Here is a 17,964-nt window from a genome sequence, read left to right as displayed (position 1 = left end):
TTGAGATGTCATGTATTTAAGTTGTTTCCATCTTAAGAAAATTGGAGATAGTTGCTACAGTATTTGCGACCACTTCTAAACTCACTTGCACTTTAAAATCAATTTATGGAGTTCAAATTTAAGAATAAGATGTGCGCTCAGTGTTTAAGAAGAAGGTGGAGTTAGACGAAGAATGAGAGAGAGAAAGAGAGAGAGAGAGAAGAAGAAGAAGAAGAAGAAGAATTGGTGAGTAAAGAAAAACAAAGTACTCACAACCACTTCTAAGCTCCAAGAAGAAGAATAGGTGAGTAAAGAAAACTAACTTCTCACAACCACTTCAGAGCTCTCTTGCACTTTAAAACCAATTGAAGAACAGGTATGAAAAGTCTTACATGACTCTCACTGAGAAATAATTAATATGATAGAATCTTGTCGAAGTCTCATGGGAGGATTTTATTATTTTAACGATTTATTTTTAAGAGATAGACTTTGGGTGTAACCGGGATATGGGTAGTTAATTATAATATGACTTTAAAATGTGATAGCAAATATTCTAGTATGAAATATGCTTAACAGAAAGATTTCAAAGTATAAACTAAAAAATACTTAGCTTTTGTGGGGATTGCCTTTTCAAAAAGCTAAATCCAATCTCCAAATTTGATTTCAAAGTATGAGTCCACTTTGGAGTGGTTGTTGATGCCTTAGGAACCGAGAACAATAAATCTTAGGGCGAAATCAACTTAAATAAAGCAATTCACAACATCAAAAATTAAACTATTGAGTTGGGAAAGGGAAATTTTATCCTTTCTCAAATCTTTTCCAAATCTCGACTAAAAATCTCAAGTAAATGCTTAAATTTTTTATAACGAGAAGCTAATTACATAGGCATGTCACTTATAGAATACACACACCTATATTGGCTAAATTGAAGCTTTCAATCTTATTCCATAACTTTCTGGAATGTGTAGTTCAGACGATTGAGGGTCATTCGAAAGGTTTTCATTAGAAGTATCTTTTGTTTAGTTATGGATGTTCAACTTCATTTGAACTGGTTGTTCGGTCATTTGAGCAAACGAGGGTAGTCCACTCGATAGGCCTTTATATGCTACTTCTTCTCCTCTTCAACACAAATGGTTGGATGATCAAAAAGGTAATTACAAGACCTTTTCTCTCTCGAGGACGGTTCGGTCAGAACCTTCTTCACATGACCTTGTTTTCTTTTCTTCTCTTTCTTCTATCCAATTTGACAAGGGATGACCAATTGGATGACTCTGTGTAGCTTGTTGTGTTGTGTTCTCATGCGCGGTTGGATAGTGTTACTAGACCGTTCGATCAATGCTTTTTGTCATGAGCTCCTTGCTTTCCTTTTTTGTTGGTCCATCAAGTCAATCTTTGATTGGGTAAATGGATAGGCTTCTAAAATTTTCTTTGTTTTTTTTTTTTTTTTTGAGTTGTAAGGCATACTTAGTCCACATCATTAGTAATTTAATTGTGTGTTATCTTAAAAATTATCTCCATGGGGATCTTAATACCTATGGGATTGTAGAACCTAGTTAAGTCGTTGTAAATTCCTTTGTGGGCAATTAATGTAATTTAACTTTTGTAGCCTTGAAGCTGTAAGTGTCACTAGACAACTTTAATAGTGGATCGAACTCCTAATAAATGCTTTAGGAGAGGATTAACAACCCGAGTTTGGGTTATGGTTCACTATAAAATCAAAGTGTACTTATTGTGTGGCTTGATTTATTTACTTTGTACTTTAATTTCATATCAATTTTCAAATTAAATTTTCTACACAAGAAAGTATTACACAAGGTTTGGCAAAAATATTTTAAAATCGATGTTAATGCCCACAAAATTGTTTAACCTTCCCACTCCCTAGGTTTGTGCCTTTCGGGATCAAACAAGAAGTATTAGAGCAAGTATGGTTTGATAACCTGGTCTTAAGATTGAGTGCCAAATAACCCAAACAAGCACTTGGATAACAACACCGCATTTGGCTTCATAAATCTCAATAATTATGACAATCCATGATAGTCTGATACTTTAAGAAGGTCATGATCCCTTTACCCCAATACTTGATGAAAAATAATGTGAAGTTTGAAAATTTAGAATAAAAATTTATATCCAGTCAATGAGCTTTGATTTATGGGAATCCTTTGGAGATGGGGACTCTTCCTCTTGTCTTAGAACATAAATAGTTGGATGATTCCAAACTTGTTTGTGATTGAGATGACTTGGATGTTACCAAGTTATTTAGATGCCAATGCCAAGGTCATGAGCCTCTTGCTTACTGTTTTGAGTAATGAAACAATTGATTCTATTTTACCATGTAAATAAACCAAAGATATATGAGATAAATTAGAATTCGAATATTTTGGGAGGATATTGATCTCAAGATCCTCTTTCCATGAAGATTTGATGATTACACATGCTTGTAATTAATTGTGTGTTTTAAGAAAGCTTTGACTTGGTTTTAGATCATTTCAAGCCTCCAAAATACTTACTATTAGAATGGTAGGATTATTCGAATAATTGTAGCGATAACATCCAAAAACAATGCCCAGAAGACCACCATTTGAATGGTTTCCACATTGCAATTGAATGGTGCTTAAATAGAAGTAGTTGAACTCAACGTTTTGAATTGCACAAAAGTTGTCTAGAAGTCAAAACCATTCAAATGGTGGATGAATAGAAGCTGGCCAAAAAGTAAATCATTCAACTGGTATTTTCCAAGCCCATACAAAAGCGAATTTTGACCCTTGATTCGACCAAGTTAAGTCTCAAAACTTTGTAACTGACCTACCAATAAGGTTAAAAAGTTAAATTAAAAATTTTCAGAATTATTATCAAAATTTGGTAGATTTTATAAACAGAAAAAAAATCACATTATAAACTTAGCGGCTCTATTTTATAAAGTTAGGGTTTCATTTTGAAAGTATTTTTATGCCTCATTTCACTAGAGAATGATTTTATAAACCAACCATTTCCAAAGAATTACCACACTTTGAAATCATCTTTGGAGATTGATTTAGAGATTAAGAACTCAATCTATCTTGAAAAGGCTAAGTACACAAGCTTCTTACTTTTAAATCTAATCTTTGTTGATTTCTTGTGAATTGATCATTAGAATGATAGTTAAGGTTTGAGAAGTTCATTGGTGCTCTTACTTTCAAATCAATTCTATCATTGAAATGTTTTTACATGAGCTAAGGAAAGTGGAAGCTTTAATTTTAAGTTCTTGATTGTTTTAACTTGAGTTTGTTATGTTGTTAATATATCTAGATTGTTAAACCCTTTATATAGCCCAACAAGCTTCTATGAACCTTAATTTTCAAATCTTCCTTGCCATTGAGCTCCATTTTTGAAAACTAAGTACAATAGAACTTTTATTTTTAAATATGTGATTATACTAGCTTTTTTTCCATGTTAAACTTAATTGAATTTCATATAATCAATTACAATTCAACAAATTAATACCAATTTTATATTTTCAAATCCATCAATATAATGGACAATATTCATTTAAGCTTTTAGTTTCAAATCATTCTTTAGATTTGAAAATTGTTCAAATTAATTAAATTTGCATACCCTTGAATAACTATTTCATTGGAGGGCACATAAGATTTGGGTACAATTGGTTTGTGCTCCATTGTTTTAGTTGTCTAATCAAACAGGAATTGGGTGAGGTTAATTGTAAAAGCAAGTATATCGTGCTATTTATATTGAGAGAGATTGGTGTTAACTTAACCCTCAACCTTCATACTCAATATTTGTTAGACAATTGTGGTAGAGAAACTTAGTTGTTATTGGGTTGTGTGCGCAACTGGGGCTAAGCTTTTGTACCCTAAGATGTTGTGGCCTTTGTGGTCTATTCGCTTTCGTAGTCAAAGCAACTATTGACTTTTGTGTGTAAGCTTTTTAATACGCTTATATAAAGTCCCTTAATGGACACTAATTTAAATAGCCTTTGTGTCTTCATTGTTGTAAGTGCCACTTGATGATTCACATAATGGATTTAAATTGAAGGCAAACACCTGCGAATAGATCAACAACCTGAGTTTTGAAGACATATCTTAGTCATGTTTTGAAGACCTCATGCATGCAAATAGGTGAAGTCTAAGGATTACACAGACTAGGAGTTTGTACACTCGTACCCTTATGTCGAGGTAATAATTTTTTCTTTTTGTATTTGCCTTTGTTTTTAATTTTGATATTGATCTTTCAATTTTTTGTTTGAAAGAGTTTGTACACTTGTACACTTGTACATCCAGTGATGTGTTGATCTATATCAAGGAACCCATTTTGGGATTACCAAAATAGATTGGCATAACAAATACAAGGGGTTCAAGAATTAGGAGTAGTTGTATGACCACTTTACAAACTTTGTCAAGGGGATGGGTGTTCATGAACTTACTCGTACTACACCTTGGAACCATCATGACAGAGTTAGCCTGAACAAGAGAAGAGCTAGAAAAATATGAAGAATCGGTTGGAGTAACTCGAGTGAGGGAGGAACACAAAAGCAACTTCTATAGCAACAATAAGTATTGATTCATATTCTTATGATTCAAGTGCAACTGATAGCTACTAGATTTGTTGGGGTTCCTTCCTTTCAGTAAGATAGTGCCTCAGAGGATCCATCGATGTAAAAAAAACTTATTTTTTTTTCAAGTATTTTTAAGTACACTTCAAAATTTTGTGACTTAATTAACTTTTTATATTAATGAATTTCTCATTAAAGTGAGATTTATTTTTAGATTTGTATGATTGCTTACATTACATGATGAGATTTTAAATTTTGAAATTTTACCGGGAAAATAAAACTAAAAATAAAAATAAACTAAATGTGTTTAACAATGAAATAAATTTGTTGGAAAACAAAACAAGAAACAAGTTATTAATGGCAAAAAAAATTCTTTGTAACAAATTAAATTACAATTACATACATATCAGTGTAAATCTTTTTGTGGGGTGAAATATTTTTTTTCCATTCATTTATAAATGAACAAAGGTGGTTAGATATGCTAGTTGGACATGTCTCCTCCAATTATATGGGTCGATCAATAAGACCACCTCTCTATGTAAACAAATGGGTCTCATTCATCATTTTCATGTGATTGAAAGGGACTAGTACATATACTACCAAACCTACACTCCAAAAAAATAAGTTGATAACAATGTGTTAGAATATATGAATATGTTGGAGTGTCATTGATATAATTAGTTTATGTTTTTTTTTATCTCTTATTCACTTTTACTAGGGTAAAAGGTATAATTATAATATTGGCACTTTTAACATCTATAAATAAAGCTTAAGGGTAAGGATTTGGACTATTCTTTCTCCTATTTTCTCTCCAATGTGTGTACTCTGCTATCATCTTCTTCATTTTCTTCTTCACCTAAGATGTAATCCATGGAGTCCTGAAAATCAACACAATGAAATACTTAGGGGGGTTAGTCCCCCAAATGGGATTTTGAAGTTCAAGTTCATGTCCAACATGAAGATCATGTCAGTCATGTACATGAAGATCATCTTCGCACTTGGTGTTAGTGTTGATGACTTCGTGTGCACTGGAAAACAGTTTCCAGTGTTAGTGCCCCAACATGAGAAAAACATAAAAAACAAGAGAATCCCTAAACCGTTACAGTACACTTAATTACAACATAATCCTTAAACCCCAAATTAGGTAAAACAACCATTATTATTACACGAATAAGTTATTTAATGTATAATTAAATATATTAATATATGTATTAATTGAATTAGATATTTTATTGTGCATTGATATGGTAATTACATGAGCCAATGAAATATGCACATGATTAATTACAAATAATAAATAAATAACGTTATAAATAACAAAAACGAAAGTAATACGTTGAGTTATTAATTTATTAATAACATATGATATACTTTAAGCTAAAAATAAATAATTTAAGAGAAAAAATTGATCTAATCATAACTTTAACACACTATATATTTGTACATAATATATTTTATGTATTATTAATTAATAATATATTATCACAAAATTTAAAACCATTGGTTTAATTAACTATAGCAATTGGATAATTATGCCAAAATAATTTATCAAATATTTATTTTAACAATATTTTAATTATGACTATTAAATCACTATTTTAATATAGCAATTATAAACTAATTATATTAAATAAATAAAATTAATTATTTTATAAATAAAAATAATTATTTTTATAAATAAAATTTATAAATTAATGATTTTTATGATGATAATTTAATTTTTTCTAACTTAGGAAAAATTAAATCATTGTCGTCTACCTCAGCGGCGAGCCAACGGGCAACTACGACAGGCCAGTGGGCAACGCCGATAGAGGTGGCGCTCTGATGGTATGCCGAGAAGCTCGACCTCCCGTGCTCTACCACGGAGGTTGAGAGGGAGAGGAGAGGGAGGATGGCCGACGGGGGGTAGAGGAACACCGAGGGAGAAGAGAAGCCGTCGCCGAGGGAGGAAGGCCTCCCTCCCTCTCGACCTCTGTCGCAGAGCCTCTCGGTTTCCCGTACTTTACAACGGAGGTTGAGGGGGAGAGGCCGTAGAGAGGGAGACCGGAGAGGGACGGTGGAGACGAGAGAGGGAGTAGAGAGCTTGGGGTTTAGGGAGACGACAGAGGGGAGCGGGAACGAAATGAGCAGAAATGAGCGAGACGGAGAGCCCCGCGCGTGAGTCATGTACATGATTCTCAAAATCGGGCGGAAAACACTTTCCGCCGTTTACTCTTGGGACATGAATTCCTGAGTCATGGATGATCATGTACATGACATGAAGTTTGGCACTCCCTAATGACATCAGGACATGAACTGAATAATGCGCATGAAGATCATGTCGTGAGTTATGTTGACTAATGATGGAGTAATGGACAGCTCTTTTTGCTAGAAAATCAGAAAAATATATACCAAACCCCAAACACTTGAATAAGTTACATGGAGTAGTCTATTGCTCTCAGCTTATTGCATAAAATCAACATTATTAATGCTGCCACTCATATTTCACTTTCTCGTCTGTATACATTATATAGAAATAGGATTATTTCCATATCGTACCGAAAGAAATTAGCTTTATTCCGAAAGATCACACTTGTGTTAGGGGACGAAACCCACGACGCAGAGTGGCATTCCAAACTTTATCCATGTCCAGAAGTCTGTTCCCACATTCATGGGTGTCCCATCCTTCAAGAGCGTGCACAATACCTGCTACTCGCCACGCGCTCATCACCCTCCGCGGAAGCCAGTTCTGCTCAAGTAAAATGGATTAAGTTTTTAATTTGCTCTCAGTTCTGTTTATGTAAAACGGATTTCTGTGTCTCTGAATGATCGATCTACAAGTTACCTCGCAAGCATGCATATCCTCGACGGACTTGGGAACTCGCAGTGCTGGAGTGGAGTGATAAACGCAGTCTTGACGAAATTTCCATGGAGGGAACTGCGAGAAGGGAATGAACCTTGTGCCTCTCTGTGCTCTCCTCTGCTCCTCTTCCGTCAACCCATCACCAACCAACCATGTCTGTAAATTTTTCACCATCATAATTACTAATTTTAAACTCGAATGATAAATGTTGCCGCTGCCATTTTAGTGAAATTAGTTAAATCCACCTCGGAAGGCTTGTTTTTTTAGCTGGTTAAAGGATTAACAGCAGTACCTGGACATCATAACTGCTTGAGAGAACCAGTTTACTTGCAAACTTGGCAGGCATTAGGAGCTTCAGCTTCTCAAATTCATCCCTTCGAACTGTATTTACCTGTACCAAAGTCTTACTCAGTTCCTTTGAGAACCAACTGTTGTTTCAATATGGAAATAAATGCTTCAGCTAAATCGATTCCCTTACTTGGATACCCTTCTGGCTCAAGGCTACTGCTACGGCACAACTGACTTTAGAGACGCGTCCTCTCATCAGAACTTCCTTTGTTCCCTGAGGAATGCTATTAATCACAAGGGCAGCTGCTAATGTGGTTCCATCTACGATTCTGACGTTGAGCTTCGGGTTCTTTTGGAGGTAAAATTCACCATATCCATTCAGCTCCTCACCCTGGTGTTTGAGACAGTTACAGTTTTGGTTAGAATTTCTGGGGTGGGTTTTCAACATCCAGAACATTTAATACTTTCAACGACCAAATACTAGCTAGCTTGAGTTGGTGCATTGAATAGATCTGATGTACTGATCGTGCAGCCAAGGAACAGGCATAAGAAGGCACGTGAGTTGTCTTTACCTGGTTTAGTAATCCCAAGCTCATCACCTTCGTCCCTCCTTGCTCGGCTTCTGAAATGGCTTTCTCGATGAATTCATTGATTTTAGCTCTATGCCATGGTAGCTCATACTACGGAATCAAAACCAGATGTTAGATTTAATTTTCGACATGGTTACCACAAATGAGTAAACTAAGCCTATGGGATCATCGTCTCACTTGGAAACTAAATCTGGGTATCGCCCAAGTCTGCATTTTCAGTTTATCCAACCGGTTCCTTTCCACCGTGAAGGTAGAACCAATGGCAGTGGTAAGCAGCGTGGAGAGCCATGTGAAGGGCCAAACCAGACTTAAATACCACTTAGAAGAGTATGGCTTGGAGGCAAAGGAGGCAAAGCCGAGGCGCAGGTGATAGATGGAGTCCAACGTTGTTGGGTGCGTGAGATGAACCACATCTGGAGCCTCCTTCGTCCCTTCATGAGATGCTTCATACAGGGAATCAGAAGACTTGTCTGCTGTGCCATACAGGTAGTCGTAAAATGGCATGAAGAGAGCATAATTGGTCCTAAATTGTGTGTGATGGAGAGAGTGGAATCTGTGAGCAAGGAAATAAAACCAGGCCGGTTAGATTGAAAAATTAAAAACAAGCACCTGAGGTACTGGCAACACAATCTGTAAAATATATATTGCGGCGAGCTGGGGGTTATAGAACTTACGAGGGAGTGTACATGAGATACTTGAGAGGGGGGAAGACATGGAAGAGCCAATTAGGAACAAGCTCGAAGTTGCAATGCCCCATGTTGTTCATGAAATCGATGTAAGTTTCGTAGGCAGCTATGGCAAAGATGGAAGAGGTTCGAGTGGAAGTCATGCTTATGAGTGGAATAGTGAAAAGTGAGAAATAAAGCAGATGCTCTCCGAAGGGATGAATCACGGCTGCGGAATCACCAGTTTGACAGATTAGAACATATATCTTGACAGTTGATCCAGGCATTCATCTCTTCAGGTATGGTTTTACTAGGTTCTAAAGCATTTATGATTTTTTTAATTTGCTGTAGAACAAATGAAACTGAAAAAGCTTACAAGTTATGGGCTCAGTGACGATGGAGGAATGATGGTGAGAGTGGTAGCGGGAGTATAAGTAATGATGATGAAGTGCCCTATGCGCCCAGTAGTATAGAAACTCCACCGGACCCAAATGTAGCAGAATGGTCATCACTATACCCTTTGTGTTCCAGAAGGGTAAATAGTTTGCCCCAGGAAGGAACATACTTGACAAGTACAGAAATGAGCCATTGAGAAGAATCTGGTCGTCCCTGCCATTTAAAAATCCAAACTCATAAGCAAGAGAGGGAGAGAGAGAGAGAGAGAGAGAGAGAGAGAGAGAGAGAGAAGCTGACCAGTTCCCTTCTCTATCAACTTGTTCAAAGTCGATGCCCTTGTGAACAATCCTGTGCTTGCTTCGAGCTGTCTGGAAACGAGAGACGCTGATCCATATCTGGTTGTGAAGCCACCTCCACAAAAGAAACGGGAAGATGAGGAGGTTCGACAGATCCTTCTCGCCCTCTGGTTTAGTCACGTACGAGTATATGCTGTGTGCTACCCAAGGTGTTATTACCACGTACTTAACACCATAAACATGAAAAATTCAAGTTAGCAAGATGGCAAGAAAGAAGAAGAAGAAGCAAAAATGAGGAATACCTTGTATGCCCCAAGCTTCTGCCATGGCCACTGAGTGAGATAACCTGGTTTGGAAGCCATTTCTGGGCGTCCTCCTTTCCTCTGATGGGTTGTCCTTCTTCTCCAAAGGAGTTGATACTTATACTCGCTTGAAGTTCTTCGAGAACGCAGGCATGCAATGTGAACAGAAAGCTTTGGAAGATGCCAACGGTAATGCATAAATTAAGATCACAGTCCAAGGGAAGTAGTTGGCTTTTTCGTGGTTACAGGACCTTCAGTCCTCCACATGGACGATAACTACTCTTTAATGCTGGAGAGAAATGCTAACCTTCCTGCATCTCACCTCACTCCTGCATCATTTCTTGGTGACAATAGTTTTACCATACTTCAATTCAATTATGGGAAATGTAAAATTCATTCAGATCATTGTAATGTGTAGATAGGGATCAAATGAAAAACATTTTAAAGGAACTTGAACGATGATCAAAGAACCAATGGATTCAGATCGCCTAGAAAAGAAAAAAAATGAAAATAAGAATTTGATCATTATTATTCATAAAAATAGTTAATAAAATAAAATAATAATCAAATTCCCTTTTTCACTTACTATGTTTTTTGAATAATAATAATTAAATTCTTATTTTTTTTTCTTTTCCATGAGATTCCCCTTTGGGGAACTAAGCTTAATGTCCCATTAAAGCTCGGACAGAGAAGGCACTTGATGGTATTATGAATTTATGATTCAGGTTTTATGAATGAGGGGCAGTTTGCCCAGTCCAGTTGAAGCTGTACCAGACCATGTTATTTATTAAGAAGCAAGGCAGCATCGTTGGTCCATGAGTCGTGCTAGGCTCAAATGCTTCCAGGTAGACAGAAGTTATGAGTTAGTTGGTTTTGATTTTCAAGAACCCAAGGACAAGAAGACAGAGTCATCATACACAGATGCCTCTTGTTATCAAGTGGGCCTTGTAAAACAGCAGATGAACAGGCCTCAGCCCCACTGAATTTCACCGTCGATATCCGTGGGGAATAAACCCTAAGCTTGTTTATTTAATATGAGCTGGGTCGTTCAGGAGAGTAGATAGGTTCACCTAAGCACATTATATGAGGCCCAACAACCATGTGAGTAGCCAACTGCTTCTCTTTAATGAGACCTGCATTCCCAACAACCACACAGCCACATCTGCCCATGCAACTTTGGGCTTTCTCTTCTCCTTTCAATGAAGTAATGGAATATTGCTCAAGGTCAGAGAGGCAACCTTTTGGAATGAGATCGACGATACCATCTAGCAGATGCTGTTTGATCTTTTTGTTCATATAGAAATGGAACTTATCTTACCTTTGTTCAGAACATTTCCTCATCAGGGGGGAATGATTGTACAGTCCAAATCCCATTTGGTAACAAAGCATTTGGACCTGGGACTCGTTATTGCAGTGAAGTGTGAAGAAATGCCAAAACTAATATTACAGAACCCAAATTGCTTCTGATGGTAAAAGAGTTGTTCTTCCTCGTAAAGAGTAGCGAGACAATTATCATCTTACAGAGCAGGACGAGAAAATTGAAGTGTCTGAATGTGTGGCCTGAAATCTGTTGATCCGTAAGTTTGGTTCACACCATGGATTAACCGTGCAAATACTACAACATGGAGATCCTGGCATTCCTTTTTTGGACCCTCGATCCCATTATCCAGTAATCGAAACGAGTTGCAAACTCTCCCAGATCCCTAACCTCTTCGAGTGATTGGGCTGCTGGCAGTAAGTTAAAAGGCAACAAATGATGGACTGCTCGAGGTTTACATTATGATACATAAGCAAGAATCTGAATCTTCTTCAGCATCGGAGTCACTTGAATCACTATAACAAACCAAAGACTGGGAAATATGAGAACATAAAAACAAGAGAATAATGAAATTTTACCCAGGAAAATAATTCTTATTAAAGAGCTCAAGAATAGTCACTTTTTTTTACAAGTCTATAATATTTCAATTGCATGAAATATTATGCAAATGATTCTTTAAAAATGTAAAATTAGGGATTATTATGTTCTCTCATTTGCTCATTCGATATTTTATAACTGGGCATCTACCAAAGACTTAAAAAACAGACCTCTCATTCTCAAATAATGGAATAGGACATCAAGACATCTCTAGCACATTTCACTGAGACAAACACAAGAAATTTGCAAATAATTTTTAGCCAGCACAAAGATTCCAAGTGCCAATTCTTTCCAGTCCCTAGGGCACATTAAAACATGCCTCAAATATTACACAAGAATCTCCACTACACCTTGCCTTTTATCTAAAATAAATTAAGAAACAACTAAATAAGCTAGTATACAAATTGTAAGCTTTTGCTAGGGAGAAAAAGGAAAAAAAACAAATTAAAGGGTAATATGTATTATCTCCTAAATAAACACATCAATTTTTATATACTAGCATGCTGTCACAAACATTCTATGGAAGAACAAATTTCACAAATATTCTTAATGAGAAAAAAATTGAGAATTAAAAATGCTACTAGCTTTAGAAGGAAGAGTATCAAGTCAGCTTCCCTAGAAGAAGGAGATTATTTTCTTCATCAGAACATCAAGTATTTGTTTTGGTGTTGTATGTCTCATCAGCACAATTTTGACCAGTAACCATGAGATCTGACAATGAGGTAGATGATCCTCATAGACTGCCCAATAGGTGTTGCATAATCTCTGAAAATTAGCAAAACGACTTACAAATTCTACAGAAACTAACATAAATACTCCAAAAATTTTGCTACAATGTTTCTGCAGAAACTCAGTAGATTGTTGTGCATGTTCCCTTACTTGACTTATTGTGAAAATATCTAGTAGACCTTTTTATTTCTCAGATGTGGCAGTTTGCAGATTCATCGTGCTCACAGTAAGACTAGTGACATTCAAGCACCACTCTGTCCCCAATCAAAATGTAGCCCATGAAATGAAAGCAATTCAACAAAAGATACAAGCTTCTCACAATTTGTCATATCCTCATAAGGTACAGCAGTCTCTCTTCCCTACATGCAAGATTACTGAACTGAAATTTCCACACAAAAAGGATAATACATATCTTAAACAAGTCTCCGATTGGATGGCATCATATGGCCAAACATAAAAAAAGCTACAATGCATAACCTTAAAGGCCTCAACTTCATAGGTTCAATTGGATCTTGTAAAAGAAGCAGGTTTCATGAAGTCCAAGGAGACTCTCATGGAAGAGAGTCTCACAAGAGAAGGCAACTCAAGAAGGAAAGTAGAAGGCATGTAAGAGAGCAAGGGAGGATAAAGCAATGTATGTTGAGTTTCCTAATTGTTAGCTCTTCTTTTACCTGCTGCTGTATTTACAGCAATGGATGCTGGGCTCTGAGATGTTCGTATTGCCTACCGCTGTTATATTCTGGGTTCTGGGTTACTCTGCCTTGTTGTAATTGATAAAGTATTGACTATGATATCAAGACAGAAGGGCCCACTTGATATTGGCTGCTGCCGTCTTTACAAAGAAGTACTGTATTAGTCTTCTTCCTGCATTGATGTCTCCGCCATATGACTTTAGGTCTGTTTAGGATTCTCTTATCAACCGACATGATTATCTGCTACAATTTCTCTTCCATAGCATGGCATGTCTTTGTCTCTTGTGGAAAGACCTCTAATGTGTTTTAACTTTCTTGGTTTCTGCTCCTCTTAAGGTGTTTCTAAGTGTTTTAAAGTATGTTCGTCCAGTTGTCCTTAGTCAAACAGGATGCTGTTTTTGAGCTCACTGCTGACCTATTCCAGCTGCTAAAGTTTCCATCTTCTACTTCATTTCGTAGTGGATGCTCATCATAGTTCCATGTCTTCTACTTTTCCTAGCACAGGGTCAGTGATAGGTGGGAGTCCGGTGCTGCTATTACAAAATTGAATTTAAACCAGCCAAATAAGACCTACAGCTTGGCCTTTATCAATGTCTGTCTGGTTGTGTTAAAGGATCGTTTTAAGTATTGACTTTTACAACATGTTTTTGCTAATTCAACAGAAGCTTAGTAACTTGCTCAAATGGAGCTTAGTGTCACAGGAGAAGGCTTTTTACATGTGTTAGTCCAGCATTATCAAAGTTTTGTTTTTCTCTGGTTTTACTTGGTGTTAATAGCTGGTCAATCTTGAAGTTTTGTGGGTCAATCTGGTCAATCTCTTTCTTGGTAGTCCATACATATATGAATGGGGAAATTCATGTATGATCAATGGTAGCACTTCTTTGGCTGGTTATGTTTTTCCTCAATCCGGAGCAATGCCTACACACCCATTACCCATAGCAGCACTTTGTAACATGCCTTCTTTGAAGAATTGAAGGATGTACACGTGTTTATGCTACTGTAAAAAGGAGTATGTCTAACTAGAGTCGATAAGCAGGACCTTTGTCCTTGGGTTCAAGTTCTATCACTGCAAGGGGCTGTGGCAAGATAGGAAATCATTGAGGGGTTGAGCATTTGTGTCAGTGCTTGGTAAATGTCGATCCTCATGATTGTAGGAGAATAGAGTTGTTGTTTGACTAAGAGTGGTGTTTCTTCTCTCATATTAGTTCGGAACGAGCCATGTCTCTTAGTGTCATTCATCCCCAGCTTGAGGGAGACAAATAGTAGGAGAAGCACAAAGAAAGGAGGTGTTGGGAGGAGCGTACAAGAAAGGGTTCCACAAGTAGTGGTGGGCATTGCAATCAAAGTGACTAGAACATCTAAGTAAGGGGGAGAATGGAAGCTAAATAATTTGCAGCCAAAAGTATTGAAGATAGAGGAAGATTGGAGATCAAACACCAAGAAAATTTTCCATTACAAGCTGAAGTTGCGAACTCCAGCTTGACGGGCAGCATGAAAAGATGGTTTATGGAGTCTAAGGAGAGTCTCATGAAAGAGCAAGCCTCACAAGAGAAGGCACCTCAAGAAGGAAAGTCGGAGGCATGCAAGAGAGCAAGGGAGGAATAAAGCAATATGTGTTTAGTTTCCTAATTTTTAGTTCTCTTTGTTTTAGTTATTGATTTATCCTAAGTAATTTCCTTAATGTTTATTTTAAAAATTTATATTTAGGTATAATTGGGTGATTTGGAAGTTTAGTTAGAATGTAATTAGGAAACTCAATCATATTATTAATAAACGAGTGTGACTTGAGGGGGCAGCCTGCTCTCCTTGAGTTCATGATTTCTCCTATCTTTTACACTCTCGTTCTCTGATTTTTCACAAATATCTTGTCTAAAAACCGTATGGAAGTGATCTGCACATCAGCAAATTTGATATGAATAAGGTGGACAATCAAATCTAAGAAAGAAAATTAAGGTGACAATAAAGAAAATGTAAGGATAATAATAAGCTTCATGACTTCAGAATAAACACGACTACCCCTCCCTCCCCTGCCCATGCACAGGGAAGGAGGGCATTGGTGCATACAAAAAAATTAAAACAAAAAAGCAAATTAGGAAATTCCCTGCTCTCTATCTCCTTCTACAGCTAAGAGACAATCAGAAATTTGGCCATTAAACCACGTTGCTTTTCACTCAGAATGTAACAAACTCTATTGAAAGTAATCTTTTGAGAACATAACGATAAAGAACATGCTCTTTTGCATGTCAAACTATCGCGACGACTTTCATGAAGGAAGCAGCAGAACAGACTTCACTTATGATTTACTCTCATTTATCATACCTTCCACTCATGGAAGCTAAACAATCTCTTCTGCTTGTCAAAACACAGAATATGAGTCAACAGTCACCAATTCCCAAACTTAAAATTGCATAAAGCATGCGTTTTAATTCCATTTCACTGGCTGAAGTTCTCATGACTTGGTACTGTTACTTCATGAGTCTACATGTTTGATTCAATTAATTCACAGGGCCCACTCTACTAGATGCCAAAAGCTGGTTTACATGCACTCATCTTGTTCCTTACCGAAAATCATATCCAACAAACCAATATCACAAAGGCCTAAAACTTAACCTAGAATTTACTCTCCACACGTCACAGCTCTTTGTCCAGGTCCAGTTCTATCACAAAATTCATGTAGATAAAAAATTATCATTACAGAATAGAGACAATTAAAGCATAATTGCGATCGAGTAAATCAACTTAGGATCTTAACGACATATTATATAGAAAAGTGTTACATTCTCTCACAAAATTCATGTAGATAAAAATAAAAAATAAAAAAAATCATTACAGAAACAGAAACAAATAAAGCATAGTTAGTATTGAGTAAATCAACTTAGGATCTTAGCAACATAGTTTACAGAAAAAGTGTTATACCTTGGTTGGAATTCTAAAACTTCCACAAGATTGTTCCCATTCCTATCGTTCCACTGTACTTTCCGGCGAGAGTTCTTTTGCCTATTCAACATTTGACTTCTTTGAGGTGATAGCAAAGCATTTAACTCGTCATCATCTTCTTTGCCAATTCCATCCTCCCCTATTGGAGGCTGTACCTCTGCACTACCCTTTTTGCAATAGCTAGGGTTCAATACATGAGAATCCATCCTTTAGTTAAAAAAGGCAACGACAAGGTCCCAAAGCTTGTCAAACTCATGAAGCTAAGTAGACACAGAGCAATCCGGAAAGGAGAATTCGGAGAGCTTGCATACGCAGATCCATTTCCTCTTAATTTGCCGTAATTCAGAATTCTCGCCCTAGAATTCCACCGGCCGCGCGGATCTAAAAATCCTTAAATGCGGTTTTCAAACTTAATTGTATCCAGATGTTTTTTTCAAAGGTCAAGAAGATGGAAGAGAAAGGAAGAATCAAAAGAGATAATATTTGGAAAAAAAGAAAAAAAAATAACAAATTGAAAGAAAGATCCTTTTTGAAATTCAGCTACCACACAAAAAAAAAGGAAGAGAGAAAGCCAAGAAAGGCCGGATCAAACAGTATTTTGCGTCACAATCACTGAAGAATCAAGTAAAGGAGGACCTGGAAGTGGTGGCTGACTAGTTTATTCAAGTGTAAACGAGAAGGGAAGGAGTTGCTCTGAACGATTATGTGATTGACAGGTTTTTGCAGTTGTAACTCGCGTAACTTAACCTGTCAGGCAGATGAATTCACTAGAATGCGCCGATACAAGACCTTGACTTAAACAGCACGCTGCAATGCGATCTAAAAGTCGTCGATGTCTGATGTCTAAAGGAGAGTGGACTTTCGGCTCGGGAAAAGAAATAGAAATGTGTATTTTTATTAATATTTATTTTTAATTATTTTCCTCTTCGGGGATCAATTTATATTGTAAGAAATAAGCAAAGTGGCTTAATTACTATTATTAAAAATTAGCCAATGACTTTTCTGATAATTTTTTTAGGTTTTTTATTTTTTATTTTTGAAGGCTGATTTATAGGGGTGTAAACGTTTTATAAATAAAACCAATAAATAGTAAATAAATGCATAATATGGTAAAATATTTAATTTTCAAATTACGTAAGAATTTTTTAAATTTTTTATTCTATTTAATAAATGACAAAAAAATGGATGAATGAGTAAGACTACCAAGATGTAGCCGATAAAAATATAATAAGGTGGAAAACTTCCTACTATGAGCTAAGCAGACATTAGAATCCTCATTAGTAGCTTAATGTGACTAATTTAGAGCGACCGCTTGCTTAATATACAATGGTTTGTGAACTTACAGGGTTTGTTTAGAATTATATGGTAAACAGACTTGAAGATCAAATTTATAATTTTCTTCCTCAAAAGTAATCCTAAATCCTATGCTCTTATACCATGTAGAACTTAAGACTCCATCACATTAATCTTGAGCAAAGGAGGGAGAGAAGAAGAGGAAGAAGGAGAAGGAGAAGGAAATAAGAGAGAAAGGGTAAAGGGTTTAGAGCTCGGCTACCAAGAGAAGGGAGAAGAGAGGACTTAATGCTCTACCTCTTAGCCACGGGCCTCTATTTATAGCTTTAGAGAGTATATTACAATAACTATAATACTCTTAGGGCTACAATCTTTACAAGAGAAGAGACATAAATAAACATGTAATTACATCTTCATGTCATCCTTATGAGAAATCTTCTTATTGACCAAGATGCCACCTCTTGGACGTGTATGTTTTCTTCCTTAGACGTGTA

The 17,964-nt window shown here is 36.4% G+C and overlaps 1 protein-coding gene across 1 annotated transcript; it reads right to left on the bottom strand.

Moving 5' to 3' along the window:
* Nucleotides 1-6,865: 6,865 nt before the first annotated feature.
* LOC137950955 (very-long-chain aldehyde decarbonylase GL1-5-like) lies at nt 6,866-10,027 on the bottom strand. The gene is made up of 10 exons (XM_068797600.1): nt 9,905-10,027; nt 9,604-9,827; nt 9,287-9,519; nt 8,920-9,139; nt 8,423-8,798; nt 8,228-8,335; nt 7,846-8,046; nt 7,660-7,758; nt 7,350-7,523; nt 6,866-7,253 (listed from the first exon to the last, which is right to left on the bottom strand). The coding sequence occupies exons 1-10, from the start codon at nt 9,962-9,964 to the stop codon at nt 7,092-7,094; spliced, it is 1,857 nt and encodes a 618-aa protein (XP_068653701.1). The 5' UTR covers nt 9,965-10,027; the 3' UTR covers nt 6,866-7,091.
* Between the last annotated feature and the right edge of the window lie 7,937 nt (nt 10,028-17,964).

This window comes from Aristolochia californica, unplaced genomic scaffold (genome assembly GCF_029961685.1).
Source record: "Aristolochia californica isolate CCGP_79_NKW_82.1479 unplaced genomic scaffold, dmAriCali1.0.hap1 SCAF_1, whole genome shotgun sequence".
NCBI classification, from domain to species: domain Eukaryota; kingdom Viridiplantae; phylum Streptophyta; class Magnoliopsida; order Piperales; family Aristolochiaceae; genus Aristolochia; species Aristolochia californica.
This window is presented reverse-complemented; position numbering and strand designations above follow the sequence as displayed.